Source organism: Elgaria multicarinata, chromosome 11 (genome assembly GCF_023053635.1).
Source record: "Elgaria multicarinata webbii isolate HBS135686 ecotype San Diego chromosome 11, rElgMul1.1.pri, whole genome shotgun sequence".
NCBI lineage: Eukaryota > Metazoa > Chordata > Lepidosauria > Squamata > Anguidae > Elgaria > Elgaria multicarinata.
The window spans coordinates 22,776,243-22,792,006 of NC_086181.1; the positions used below are offsets into that span (position 1 = coordinate 22,776,243).

The 15,764-nt window shown below is 44.6% G+C and overlaps 1 protein-coding gene across 1 annotated transcript; it reads left to right on the forward strand.

The window, feature by feature from the left end:
• Positions 1–5,377: 5,377 nt before the first annotated feature.
• LOC134405481 (toll-like receptor 11) lies at positions 5,378–10,651 on the forward strand. The gene is made up of 2 exons (XM_063136724.1): positions 5,378–5,393; positions 7,974–10,651. Exons 1-2 carry the CDS (start codon positions 5,378–5,380, stop codon positions 10,649–10,651), a joined length of 2,694 nt encoding a protein of 897 aa, XP_062992794.1.
• Positions 10,652–15,764: the final 5,113 nt, after the last annotated feature.

Here is a 15,764-nt window from a genome sequence, read left to right on the forward strand (position 1 = left end):
GTAGATGAGGCTACAGAGATTGTGAGTTATAGGCTAATCTAAGAGATAATGACTGGCCCGGGATCACCCAGTGAGCTTCACAGAGTTATGTAGATTTTATCCCAGGTCCCCATGGTCCTAGTCCAACATTCCAACCACTACACCACACCAGGTCCTGCATTCTAGTGGCTTTTCTCTATTCCTAGACCTCTCTTCCCCTGGATATTTTTTAAAAAGCTCAAGTTTTGCTACAATTCCAAAGTAATGCAAGCTGTTCAATATGTAATGCACTTTATGTTCTTTAAGTAATGCAAGCTGTTATGGCTGGTAATGAGTAAAGGAAAGGACCTAGAACCCATATATAAATCCTGGGCTCAGTGTGGAAGCAAATGCAAGATGGCTTTTGCTCAAAACTCAATAGCCATAGAGAGGGCCTTCTCTGCAGAAATTGCCAGGAGAGGGCCTTCTCTGCAGTGGCCCCACTCCTCTGGAATAAGGCCAGCAGGGGATCCACCGTGCTCCAACACTACGGTCTTATGAGAAAGCCTTGGGGAAAAAAACATTTTACTCTGGTCTGCTACTAATATGATTGCTTTTGTTGCTGTTTTTCCTGTTTTTATTGTTATTTTATTGCTGTTTGTATTGTATTCTTACTATTTTATTGTGTTTTTATCGTTCTTAACATCATATTGATTTTGTGTTTTATTGCAGAATGCCAGTTTGGGAAGGCTTCGGCCTTGAAAGGCAGCCAAGATTTTTTTTTTTTAATAAATAAATAACAGGCAGAAGGTTTGTCTTCCATAGAGGCTTGAGCAATTTTTATCTTTGCAAAATATGTCCAGGGTTAAAGGAAGAGAAAAAGGAGGATGGGAAGATGGCGGCAAGAAAGAGCAACATGCTCTTTCTCTCTGTGTTTCCACCAAATATCCTGCAGGCCTGAGCAGGCCTATTGCCTTCAAGGAGCAGCTGGGCTGAAGGTTGTGCTGAGGGTGGCTTTGGAAAGGGGAAGCTGCAGTGATTGTGAGTGTATGTGGCCCTTTCTACACCTAAGGATTATCCCAGGCAAATGGAGGGATCATCCCCGCCTGCTCCCGGGATCCCCTGTGTGTCATTTGGATGTACAGGGATGATCCCGGGATGATCTCAGGGGAAAAGGCAGGTGTAGAAACAGGCTGTATCTCTTCCCCTTTGAGAATTGCAGTGGAACTCTGCACGTGTGTATGGTAACAACTTGTTCTAGCTCCATGCATCAGGGCTGTGATCCTTAAGACTAAAGTGCTCATGAGCATGGACAAAAGTGGGAGCAGAATGCCTGCTCTTTGCCCAAAAAAGAGCTTACCTGCAAACAGGGATGAGTTCTTCCCCTACGTCCTCCTTTCCATATGGTTACCCTAACATTGGCCTCGTTTCTCAAGTTCTCCCCAGAGAGGGTTTCATACATCATCTCTCTGCTAATGCATTCCAAAGTATTATCCCACCTCCTGCTGACAATAAATCACAGCTCACAGTTGAGCTCTCTCCTCCACCTACCCCTCTCCCATCTCCTAGCAGGTGGAAAAGAGGATGAGAAAAACTGTGGGGGCGACCTAGTAATTCCCCCTTGGGATACTTCCCCCCCCCCCAATTGCCAGCACTTGAGAACAGCCAGCTGCTACTATTGCCGACTGACGGGACCTCTTGTGCTCTGAGGTCATCTCTTTAGAGCTCATTGCTCCGGCATCTTCTGGCTTTGCTCCCAAGCTATCGGCATCTACAGCCACACCGACCATTGGCAGTGAGAACGGACTCCCCCATGCACCAAAGTGCGAGACTTTGTGGAGCTGTTCTTCTTGAGCCAATCTTCACTGTCGATTTAATGCAGAGGGAGCACACATTGGGGTTGTTGGCGACAGATGACGCTGCCACAAATCCGCAGCCACCCTGCCACTTCCCTCTGGAAAAGGTGTATTTTCGGAAAGTCCTTTTAATGCATCTTTTTTTCCTTAAAGCGGTTCCTGAGCAGTTCCACCGCAGTGTTCCGGGTTTCCCCACATTAAATCCTATTTGTGGTGCTTCTGTGACCTGGCAATGACCTGGGCCAGATCTACACTTTGACCATCTCTACACCAAGGGAAATTGTGTAGTTTATCTGGGGCTGTTGTGCTTCCTGTTTCTTGCCAAGATTGATATGAGCTGATTACACCAGAGGAAAGGTGTTTCCCAGGGGCTCCTTTAAAGGTTTGAATCAAGGGAATGCCTCCCTCCTTCCCTCCATTCATCCCTCCCTGGCATGTGTGCAAAGTAGGGCAGGGGAAGTCTTGTTTTCCTAGGTTAATTTGTGCTTTACTGTTTCCTCGCAGCCCGCAGGAAAGCCAGGATGAACTTCTGAGTAGATGTAAGACCCTCAGCACACTTACTTTGGAGTAAGCCCCATTGAACTAAAACGGGTGTTCTTGGTGGGGTGGAGGATAAGATCTGTCTCCCTTTTTTGCAGGGAGGCATTTTACCCTCTTCTCCCTTGATCACAGAGACGGGAAAATCCTTTTTCGGCAAGTTCATAGCACAACCCCAGCTCTACACACTGATTTCATGCCATTAGGGTTTATTCCACCTTTTCTTTGATCTATTTTATATGGAATAAGGGGTGAAGTCGAGGGAGATGTCCTGGCTGATGCCAACATTGTCGAAAGGACCAGCAAACTTCCAGGAGTGGCCAGCCATGAGTGTGCTTTACTTTGCTCATGTGAAGAAGCCCTTTGTGTCAAATCATTATGATCTGATCATGGTAATGCTATATCCCTCTTGTGCATTTACACCACATAGGACACACAGGGGCTGTCTTCACAGCAACGGCTTGATGCTGCCTCCCTCCTCAACTCTGTACTTTCTCTCTCCAGAGGTGGCATCAGGTAGTCCCGAAGCCAAGGAGGGAGAGCAGGACTTCTGGGTGCCCATCCAGTCCTGGAGCCACCCCTGGCCTCTTCCTGATGAAAGGTGACCAATCGCTGGTTGTTTTCCACCAGGCTCCGACTCCGGGTTGGCCCCAGATTGGAGGTGGAGCAACGTTACACAGCAGAAGCACCATGTTGATGTCACTCCCTTTGAAAAAGTTGGGTAAATCCCCAGCTTTTTCAAAACGCAGCATCATGTAGAAGCCCCATGGTGACTGTGAACCTGCTCCCACGTCGTCTAACCAATGGGGTGCAGATCCACAGCCACTGCGGGGCTTTCCCCAAATGTAGACAGCACCACAGTGACAACTGTTGCAGTATTTTGTATAATGTGGAATAAAAAACAAGAAATAACATTATGAAAACAGTATATGGGATGTGTAATGTGCCCCAACAGTTATTGGTGTTCTTCAACACTGCTATAAAGCAGCAGTGCAGATCTGCTTCTGGTCAAGGGGTGGGGCTACCCAGGGAACTTTCAGATACAGGCTCACCCCTTCAGACTAAGAACTTTATCAAACCAGCCTTATAGTCTTCTGTCACGACGAACGTCATGCAAAGGACAAAGATGACATCAACCTTATAGTCTGCTGTCGGGGCGAATTGCATGCAAAGGACTCCAATGACACTGACCATGTCCTGCTGTGATTGTGGATGTTCCCCCCCTCTTATGGACATATTTTGGTGTTCGAAAAGTCCGGTTCTTCCAGTAATGTGAAAGCACACCGCTCAAACTTCAACATGTATTTTCAACCATCGTTTTCAATCCGATGTTCTGTGGGCATGTTTTCAAGGGGCGGTATGGCTGACGAAAGTGTGTTTGAAGAGTCTTCAGTTGCCAATCTTTTAAAATAAATTATTGTTTCTGCTATAACAATAACAGCCCTGTTTTTCTGTAACTTTGGTCTTCAGGGACAAATAACATATGCATGTGCATATATAAGTCAGAAGTGTCATGGGTGAAGGGCTAGTAGGGCAATACCCTCTCCCTTCTGTTTCAGATAACACGTGATTATTCCTCAGGAGCACCTACCTCTAGCAAGAAAATGGAAAACTCGCTATACATTGTGACTGTTGTCATAAACAGTGAAATGGGCATATACGCTACATATGCAAGCTCATGGCACAAATCCATTTTCTTATTGAGACCAAAGTGAAAGGGGAGTTGACTGTTTGGTGTTGATTAGCATTGCTATAGTTATTATGGAGTACAAATAAGTGAGAGAAGGAAATAAATACAACAATGTTCTCAAAAAGAAACTGGGTCCTTTAGGGGAGGATGGCTCAGTCCAAGAATGGGCCTTTGCACTTTGCTGTGTGTATGTGTGAAACTGTGTGTGTATAAAACTCTTCCCCCTGACCTTGGTACTATTACCAACTGAAATCATTCCTGTCCCCTTCAAGCTACTTATTCCATCTTGCTGTTCAAATAGGGCCCATAGAGATTGCCAGTATGGTACATCTTAATTTCGTAAGAACGTAATAGTTGCTGTGTTGAGTGAGACTTTACTTTTGTTCACCTTCTGTTGGCTTTGCTGATAAAGATTTTATAACACTTTGTGCCAGAAGATGGCAGTAGGCCTTCTCACTTGTAACATAAGTCTCCGGTGAAGGCAAAAAGAACCCAACAACAATAAGCTATGTCTCCATGTTGTGTTGTCGGCATTAAGCAACTTATGAAAGGGATTACAGTAGAGGAAGTCAGGTGTGAATATACTCCCTTCAAACCCACAGCAATTGGGATTTTCTTCTCTGCGTAGGTAATGTTTAGCTGTGCTGCCAGTCATAGAGCTCCATCACACCTACTTTTTCTTTCCTGGTATGCATGCACGATTTGGACCTCCATTTCATTAGCGCGGCAAACGCTGGTCCCTTTCATGATCGTCGCTACACCGGGGGACTCTCTTTTCACTTGTTTGCTCTGCTGCTGTTGGACATGGCTCAAGAATGGCAATACATGGGGCAGATGAGCACTTTAATCTCCCAAGGAGAAAATAAACCGGACTTCCTCCATTCTAGGAAAACATGGAAAATGGAGGGGAAGACGCAGGGTGACTGCAGGAGAAGCACGACATCAGGTGAATGAGTACCACGCTGCAAAACAGCAAACAGGCACAATGAGAGTGCGATAAAACACTGGTGTGATGGAGCCCATAGGCTGAGGCAGTCCCCATTTATGTTGGTCGTAAAACTCTCAATTTGGCTTCAGCAAACAATCTTTAGGCTGGTCCTGCTACAGACAATCAACACCTTAAGGCACATTCCCAGATGTCCCATATTCAGTAAGGTGAACTAATAACTACATTCAAGTGAGAATAGCAAACTTCGTAGCAAGAATGAAAGAGGAATTGTAAGTCAAAAGGGAAGTGGTGTGAGATCCTAGGTTTGTTCAGTAGATAACTACTTGTTGGAGACTCAGGAAGAGGAAAACTATTGAAGAAAAGAATGGCTAAACATGCACAACCAGGATGGAGAGGCAAAGAGGTACGTTAATTGGTTTTGCCAACTTTTCACCTCTGAATTCATTTGTTTTAGTCTCCTTCCCCCCTCAGATTTTTTTTTTGTTTCCTTTTCCCTTCAGAATTATTTTTTCAATGGTATGAAAATTTCAAAACTTCTCAAACTGAATACATTGTTGCTGATGAATGTGGATCTAGGTTTCACAGTGATGCAGGGATTCTGCAACAGATTAATGAGAGACTTTCTGCCACATGTTATATAGAAGTTGACATGATGAACACACCATGGTGTAATTTGGGAGGGGGTTGCGTCTCTCTCTCTCTCTCTCTGTGTGTGTGTGTGTGTGTGTGTGTGTAAGAGAGACAGAGACAGAGAGAGAGAGAGAGCGTTCTTAATTATTATTAATAATTATTATTATCATTTATTATTGTTGTTGTTATTATTATTATTATTTATTACATTTATATATCGCCCCATAACCAAAGCTCTCTGGGCGGTTTACAAAAGTTAAAAACGGTGATTTAGACTAAGGAGAGAATTCAAGTCATGTTCAGCACACATGCACCCATAATAGCTTGATTGCCTCCGCTTTTCATCCAAATCTACCACATCATTAAGAACATAAGAAGAGCCCTGATGCTGGATCAGACCAAGAGTCCATCTAGTCCAGCACTCTGTTCACACAGTGGCCAACCAGCCAATGAATAAAGGAAGAAAAGAAAAAACATGTTCCCCGATATCAACCTGTAAATCTATGGCTAGAATAAGGTTTGAACTCAGGCCTTCAGCATCCAAGTACCATATTCAATCAGTGCCCTACACTTTTGTTCTACTATTCTTCCTTGCTTTAAAGTAGTTGGGGCCATTTCCCACATTGCATTTTCATACATGGAGATTAATATATAAGAATGCTTATATTATTTTATAAGGCACAAACGGCTGCAGCGATGTCTCTCCGCCCCCTCTATAAAGACTCAACCCTCATTGTTATGTAAGAGTATCGGGAGGGATATGGTACAGACAAGCAAGTGGCAGTGCTCTATGCAGATATGTCCCTGGTGATATTACCAATCACGTGTTCTGATGTCATCACGCAGTACCAAAAGTGGAAGTCGGGGTGGAAGAACAAGCCTGCAACAACTGTGGTGGATGGGCTATTAAAGCAGTCCTAAGCTTCAAAGGTGGCAAGCCTTGGGATTCTGGCCAATGGAGGGAACCCAGTGGTGAATTTACCACCTTACCAAACATCAACAATGCCCCATTTACTCAGAATTCCGGTCAGATGTGCAAAAACAAGAAGCACTCCCATGTAAAGGATCCCTGCATTTTGGGGGTGAGGCTTGTAGAACATAGGATCAGGCTTATGGATGTAGAACTGTAGTAGTAATAGTAGTTGTTCTTGCTGTTGCTGTTGTTATATTATTTATTACACTGTCCCATCGCCAAAGCTCTCTGCATGGTTCACAAAAGATTAAAAACATTAAAAATTGATATACAACATTTAAAAACATAAAAACAGACAGCATACATAGAAACAACATACATCTAAAAACAACTTTGAGCTGCCAGCCAAACCTAAATATAGATTTGGGATTGATTAAAACTTAACATATGCTGCTAAATGCCTGGGAACAAAGGAAAGTATTGACCTTTTGCTGAAAAGATAACAATGTTGGTGCCAGGCAGGCCTTGTCGGCGAGATCATTCCATAATTGGAGGGCCACCACTGAGAAGGCCCTCTCCCTTGTTGCCATCCTCCAAGCTTCCCTCTGAGAAGGTTCCCAGAGAATGGCCTTAGATGTTGAATGCAGTGCACGGGTAGGTTCGTGTCGGGAGAGGCATCAGGTATTGGTATTAATATTTAAAGCCCTAAATGGCTTGGGGCCAGGCTATCTGAAGGAACGCCGCCTCCTACCAGGAGGAGGGCCTTCTCTGATGTGGCACCCCGGCTGTGGAATGAGCTCCCTAAGGAGGTTCGCTTGGCACCTACATTATATGCCTTTAGATGCCAGGTGAAGACCTTTTTATTCTCCCAGCATTTTAACAGTCTATGAATAAATTTTAACTTGTTGTTTTAAATTTGTAATGTTGCATTGCTGCTGTTTTTATCTGGTTGAGCTTTTATATTGTATTTTATATTATGGTTTTATACTGTTGTTTTATACTTTAAATGGTTTTAATTTTTGTGAACCGCCCAGAAAGCTCCAGCTATTGGGCGGTATAGAAATGCAATAAATAAATAAATAAATAAATAAATAAATAAAATATTGTGATCCTGAACTGTATAAGGCTTTATAGGTTAGAACCAGCACCTTGAACTTATTAGGCATAATTGAGCACAAGACCTCTTTTTTTAGAAGAGGAAAATGAAAATGGTGGTCATTGGATTTGAATGATGACTCCCCATTATCTCCCAGACAGGTGTGATCCCTTTTCAGAGGAACTGCTGGAATCAGTGGAAAGGAAGAAGAATAACAGGCATCTTCCTGCTCCTTCCCTTCCTGGGGCCACCATTCTGCAATGCATTGCTCACCAAAAAGTGTCAGCTGACTGAAGGTTGGTTGCAGCCACACACGTCTGAACCCCTGTCCCTCTGTCCGTCAGCTCCAGACACTGGTATAGTTGCATTTTGCAGTAATGTCACCTCCCTGTCAAGAGACCTGTCTACTGTCCCTGATCAAGTGAAGGCCCTGTGTATAGAAGGAGACATCAAAGTTTTAAGTGAACAAGTTTTCTTGCCATTTCCAGATCTTCATTACCTGAGCATCACCTTGAAAACACCTGTTATCTCACCTGGGGCTTTCCTGGGCTTGAACAAACTACAGTACTTATCAATCCATCACTTAGATACAGGTTTTACCAATATCTCCTTCCCAGCTCAAGCTTTCCTTCACTTACACCAGCTACAGACTTTGGACCTGAAGGGTATCCATCTCACAGGACAGAGAGGGATAATGCTTCCAGATCCATTGAAAGTACTCTCCATTTCCAGCTGCTGCTTAGGGGACTTTTCTGAGCTGTTCAGTATCTTCCCAGGTTTGAGGTCAGTGCCTCAGGTGTCATTAAATAACTGTGAGATGGGGAGGTTTCCAGATACTTTGTCTCTGAACCAACACCCTAACCGTTCAACCCTTGTTGTCCCAGTTTCTCAATCTCAGGAGGAGCAGATGAATCTTCATAATCAAAACAGCAGTACTCTTGAGTCCCTGATGTTGAGCCATTTCCCCCTGGCTGTGAGTGAGCTCTTGGTCTCAGAAATAGAAAAACTTGAATTGCTCTCCCTGGAGAAGACAATCCCCATGCATGAGACTTACCAAGTTTGTGCTCTGGCCTCCCGTTTCTCACTCCGATCCCTGATGTTCTCCCAAAATAACTATAAAAGCCTTGACAGTGAAGAGCTTCCAGGCTGCTACTCTGTGGAGAATTTGGTTCTTGAGGAGAACAACATGGAGCAAGTAGATTCACTGATTCTATATAAACTTCCCCATCTCCAGCTCTTGGACCTTTCTGGAAACCACCTGCATTGGGACCTGTGCCCACTAGTCTATGAGAAAATGAACTTTACCTCCAGGCTTCGAATTCTGGATTTCTCTGGTAACAGATTCAACAGTCTCGAGCCCGGTGCCTTCTCCTGCCTACCATTCTTAGAGACTCTCTCACTCAACGACTGTGGGTTTAAGAATATACCTCTATCTGCCTTCTCGGGACTCAGTCAACTTAAGGTTTTTAATCTGGGGAACAACCAATTGCAATACCTACCAAAGACCTCTTTCTATAATCTCTCCAGCCTGATTTCCTTGGGCTTGTATGGCAATCCCATTGAGGTGTTTGGAAGAGATACTTTCCAGGACTTGGCTTTATTGAAAGAGCTCCAAGTAGGCTCTTATAACGTACTCCCTGATATTTGGTTTTCAGTGCCAAATGTGACAATTTTTGGATTGGAGTCCAATTTAGTCACATTCTTCAAAACCATAGTCACCACTGCCTTTGCATCAGTGCAGAACATGAGCCTAAGCGGTTGCTATAATTTTGAAAAAGCCTGGGACCGCTCACTCTTCCCCAGTGTGCAGATGCTCCATTGGGATCCAGCCCTTCATTGCTGTAATTCTTCTCAACCCCTCGCACGTCACTTCCCTCAACTTGAGCAACTTATTTATAAGTACGATTTCAGAAGAGGCTTGTTTTCAGGCCAAAACTTCAACATGTCACATCTCTCCAAGTTGCGAATACTCGAAGTGCACAACCTACCTGAAGACCACCTATATGCCCCACCAGAGGCACAGTATTTCTACATGGACTTGCCCCACTTGGAGGCCCTGAGGATGGTAAATTCCAATATCAGGTACATCTCAGCTCAGTTTTTCAAAGGAAAGAGCCGACTGAAGCTTCTGGTGCTGGAGAAGGAGGGCTTTCTGACACTTGACAGTGACATCCAGGACCAAATACCGGATGAAATGCCTCTGCGCTACATGCACTTCTCCAGCGTCACCTTCAGGTGTGACTGCTCCAGTGCCTGGCTCATAGACTGGGCAACCAGGAAGAAAGGAATTTATATATCTGGGTTGGAGCAAGCAGATTGCTTGGATGTCCAAACAAGAGAAAAGAAATACAAGTTTGTGCCTTTCATAGAGCAAAATTGTAGCCAGGATGCTGGTCTCATTCTTTTCATAGTCACCTCCTCATTTCTGTTTCTCCTCATTTCACTCCCCATTCTGAATGCTACTTGTGGCTTAGAGTTTCTTTTCCTAGTCTACATTCTGCGAGCCTGGTGTCACGGAGTGCTGAATCACAAAAGAGGCAGGAGGTTTCAGTATGATGCGTTTGTGTCCTATAGCAGCCACGACCAGGAGTGGGTGTTACAACACTTGGTGCCCAACCTAGAGCAGATGGGGGCCCCCTTCCTGAAGCTCTGTTTGCACAACCGGGACTTTGTGGTGGGCTGGGCCATTGTGGACAATATTATGGAAAGCCTCTACAACAGTCATAAGACCATCTGTGTGGTCAGCCGCAATGCCCTGAGCAGCTCCTGGTGCTCTTTAGAGATGAGCCTGGCCACATACCGTCTCATGGTTGAGAAAGAGGATACATTGATCCTGTTGTTCTTAGAGCATGTTCCCAAATACCAGCTCTCAGCCTATCATCGTCTGGCCAAGCTGGTAAAGAGAAAGGCTTACCTAAACTGGCCTAAGGAACCAGCTGCCCAGCCTGCCTTTTGGAACAGCCTGAAGAACAGTCTTAAACAGCACTGTGGTGGGAAAGCAGATGATGATGAGCATCCATAATTTTCAGATTCCCAGCTTTCATTTAAAACAACATCAACAGAGGTCTCATCTACACCAAGCAGGATATTCCACTATGAAAGTGGTATGAAAGTGGTATATAAAAGGCAAAAGCCACACTACTGCTTTATAGCGGTATTGAACTGCACTGCAGGATCTACACTACTGCTTTATAGTGGTACTGAAGTGCACTGACAACTATTGGGGCCCATGATATATCTACACCAAGCAGGATATAACACTATGAAAGTGGTATAAAAGTAGTATATAGTATGTGCCAATGGGCCCCAACAGTTGTCAGTGCACTTCAGTACCTCTGTAAAGCAGTAGTGTGGCTCCTGCCTTTTATATATCACTTTCCTACCACCTTCATAGTGCATAGTGCAATATCCTGCATGGTGTAGATGAGCCCAGAGTCTCTGCCCTTGGAGAACCCAGTATGAAGCAAAACATGCAACCACTATTCTGCCCATTTGTTTTGTAAGAAACTCACCTGCTCCCACCTTTTAGTGTTGTTAGCCAATGAATGAAGTCATAGTAATGGTTAACACACACATATCTGGGTGTGTTAGCCCTTCTGGGTGTGTTAAGCCTTTTTGGGGTCTACCCTGTTAGGAAGTAATTGCAGTCTCACCCAAAAATATCTTTAAAAAAAATCCAGGAGTTTAGCATAGCTGAATTTGGGCAGTAGTTCGTCTATCAAAAAACAAAATGTAGCAGCAAAGACACCAGTTCATGATCTTTCTTACTCAGGTTTTGTTAATGCTCCCCCCACTCCCTGAGTTTATGAACATTTAAAAAATTACCCCGACAATCCTTGAAGGTAAATCATTGTTATGCTCATATTTCAGGAAGCAGAGCTGTGGCTGAGGAAATGTGGGTTACACCAGTCCTGTAAAGTAGCCCAGTGTTGTTATTACCATTGGGCGGCTGGGTGGGGTGGGGAGGGAGGAGGAGGTTAGAGGAGTGTCTGAAAACTGTACAGTGTAGTCCAGTGTTGTTACCTCGTCTCCTGAGTGTTTTACAAAAATGCAGATTGAGCTGTGAAGTTGGAGTACAATTTATTAAGGGAGAGAGGGAGTTGTTTGTGTGTGTATATAGCTTTAAGAGAACATGCAATTTTTAGGTCTTGCAAGAGGCTGAAGTGAAGTCTCTTCCCACCTCTACCTTAATATTCCCATCCCCAATGGCCTGGTTCATTCTTAGTGGTGGTGGTGGTAGTTTTAAGGAACTAGGACTGTAATTGAATATAACTGGTTTCCTGGAGCATTGGAGTCTATTAGGGTGACCATATTTTGGAAACCAAAAAGGAGGACAAAATGGCCGCCCTCAGGAGGTGTGGCCACCCCAACATGCCCACCCCCAAGGCGGAGCCAACTCAACATGTCCGGCCCACAAGGGGGTGTGGCCTCGGTCACATTTATTTATTTATTACATTTTTATATGCATTATTATTATCATGTGCATTAATTAGTTCAATGCTCTCCCACAGACACCGACCCACCTGCCATTCCTCTCCTTTTAAAAATTAATTAGATTAGTGCAATGCTCTCCCACAGACCCACACCCACCTGCCCTTCCCCTCCTTTAAAAAATTAATTAGATTAGTGCAATGCTCTCCCACAGACCCACACCCACCTGCCCTTCCCCTCCTTTAAAAAATTAATTAGATTAGTGCAATGCTCTCCCACAGACCCACACCCACCTGCCCTTCCTCTCCTTAAAAAAATTAATTAGATTAGTGCAGTGCTCTCCCACAGACCCACACCCACCTGCCCTTGCCCTCCTTTAAAAAAATAATTAGATTAGTGCAATGCTCTCCCACAGACCCACACCCACCTGCCCTTCCTCTCCTTTAAAAAAATAATTAGATTAGTGCAATGCTCTCCCACAGACCCACACCCACACCCACCTGCCCTTCCTCTCCTTTTAAAAATTAGATTAGTGCAATGCTCTCCCACAGACCCACACCCACCTGCCCTTCCTCTCCTTTAAAAAATTAATTAGATTAGTGCAATGCTCTCCCACAGACCCACACCCACCTGCCCTTCCCCTCCTTTAAAAAATTAATTAGATTAGTGCAATGCTCTCCCACAGACCCACACCCACCTGCCCTTCCTCTCCTTAAAAAAATTAATTAGATTAGTGCAATGCTCTCCCACAGACCCACACCCACCTGCCCTTCCCCTCCTTTAAAAAAATAATTAGATTAGTGCAATGCTCTCCCACAGACCCACACCCACCTGCCCTTCCTCTCCTTTTAAAAATTAATTAGATTAGTGCAATGCTCTCCCACAGACCCACACCCACCTGCCCTTCCTCTACTTTAAAAAAATAATTAGATTAGTGCAATGCTCTCCCACATACCCACACCCACCTGCCCTTCCTCTCCTTTAAAAAATTAATTAGATTAGTGCAATGCTCTCCCACAGACCCACACCCACCTGCCCTTCCCCTCCTTTAAAAAATTAATTAGATTAGTGCAATGCTCTCCCACAGACCCACACCCACCTGCCCTTCCCCTCCTTTAAAAAATTAATTAGATTAGTGCAATGCTCTCCCACAGACCCACACCCACCTGCCCTTCCCCTCCTTTAAAAAATTAATTAGATTAGTGCAATGCTCTCCCACAGACCCACACCCAAACCCACCTGCCCTTCCCCTCCTTTAAAAAATTAATTAGATTAGTGCAGTGCTCTCCCACAGACCCACACCCACCTGCCCTTCCTCTCCTTTAAAAAAATAATTAGATTAGTGCAATGCTCTCCCACAGACCCACACCCACCTGCCCTTCCCCTCCTTTAAAAAATTAATTAGATTAGTGCAATGCTCTCCCACAGACCCACACCCACCTGCCCTTCCTCTCCTTTAAAAAATTAATTAGATTAGTGCAATGCTCTCCCACAGACCCACACCCACCTGCCCTTCCCCTCCTTTAAAAAATTAATTAGATTAGTGCAATGCTCTCCCACAGACCCACACCCACCTGCCCTTCCTCTCCTTAAAAAAATTAATTAGATTAGTGCAGTGCTCTCCCACAGACCCACACCCACCTGCCCTTGCCCTCCTTTAAAAAAATAATTAGATTAGTGCAATGCTCTCCCACAGACCCACACCCACCTGCCCTTCCTCTCCTTTAAAAAAATAATTAGATTAGTGCAATGCTCTCCCACAGACCCACACCCACACCCACCTGCCCTTCCTCTCCTTTTAAAAATTAGATTAGTGCAATGCTCTCCCACAGACCCACACCCACCTGCCCTTCCTCTCCTTTAAAAAATTAATTAGATTAGTGCAATGCTCTCCCACAGACCCACACCCACCTGCCCTTCCCCTCCTTTAAAAAATTAATTAGATTAGTGCAATGCTCTCCCACAGACCCACACCCACCTGCCCTTCCTCTCCTTAAAAAAATTAATTAGATTAGTGCAATGCTCTCCCACAGACCCACACCCACCTGCCCTTCCCCTCCTTTAAAAAAATAATTAGATTAGTGCAATGCTCTCCCACAGACCCACACCCACCTGCCCTTCCTCTCCTTTTAAAAATTAATTAGATTAGTGCAATGCTCTCCCACAGACCCACACCCACCTGCCCTTCCTCTACTTTAAAAAAATAATTAGATTAGTGCAATGCTCTCCCACATACCCACACCCACCTGCCCTTCCTCTCCTTTAAAAAATTAATTAGATTAGTGCAATGCTCTCCCACAGACCCACACCCACCTGCCCTTCCCCTCCTTTAAAAAATTAATTAGATTAGTGCAATGCTCTCCCACAGACCCACACCCACCTGCCCTTCCCCTCCTTTAAAAAATTAATTAGATTAGTGCAATGCTCTCCCACAGACCCACACCCACCTGCCCTTCCCCTCCTTTAAAAAATTAATTAGATTAGTGCAATGCTCTCCCACAGACCCACACCCAAACCCACCTGCCCTTCCCCTCCTTTAAAAAATTAATTAGATTAGTGCAGTGCTCTCCCACAGACCCACACCCACCTGCCCTTCCTCTCCTTTAAAAAAATAATTAGATTAGTGCAATGCTCTCCCACAGACCCACACCCACCTGCCCTTCCCCTCCTTTAAAAAATTAATTAGATTAGTGCAATGCTCTCCCACAGACCCACACCCACCTGCCCTTCCTCTCCTTTAAAAAATTAATTAGATTAGTGCAATGCTCTCCCACATACCCACACCCACCTGCCCTTCCTCTCCTTTAAAAAATTAATTAGATTAGTGCAATGCTCTCCCACAGACCCACACCCACCTGCCCTTCCCCTCCTTTAAAAAAATAATTAGATTAGTGCAATGCTCTCCCACAGACCCACACCCACCTGCCCTTCCCCTCCTTTAAAAAATTAATTAGATTAGTGCAATGCTCTCCCACAGACCCACACCCACCTGCCCTTCCCCTCCTTTAAAAAATTAATTAGATTAGTGCAATGCTCTCCCACAGACCCACACCCACCTGCCCTTCCCCTCCTTTAAAAAATTAATTAGATTAGTGCAATGCTCTCCCACAGACCCACACCCACCTGCCCTTCCTCTCCTTTAAAAAAATAATTAGATTAGTGCAATGCTCTCCCACAGACCCAGACCCACACCCACCTGCCCTTCCTCTCCTTTAAAAAAATAATTAGATTAGTGCAATGCTCTCCCACAGACCCAGACCCACACCCACCTGCCCTTCCCCTCCTTTAAAAAATTAATTAGATTAGTGCAATGCTCTCCCACAGACCCACCCCCACCTGCCCTTCCCCTCTTTTAAAAAATGAATTAGATTAGTGCAATGTTCTCCCACATACCCACACCCACCTGCCCTTCCTCTCCTTTAAAAAATGAATTAGATTAGTGCAATGCTCTCCCACAGACCCACACCCACCTGCCCTTCCCCTCCTTTAAAAAATTAATTAGATTAGTGCAATGCTCTCCCACAGACCCACACCCACCTGCCCTTCCCCTCCTTTAAAAAATTAATTAGATTAGTGCAATGCTCTCCCACAGACCCACACCCACCTGCCCTTCCCCTCCATTAAAAAATTAATTAGATTAGTGCAATGCTCTCCCACAGACCCACACCCACCTGCCCTTCCCCTCCTTTAAAAAAATAATTAGA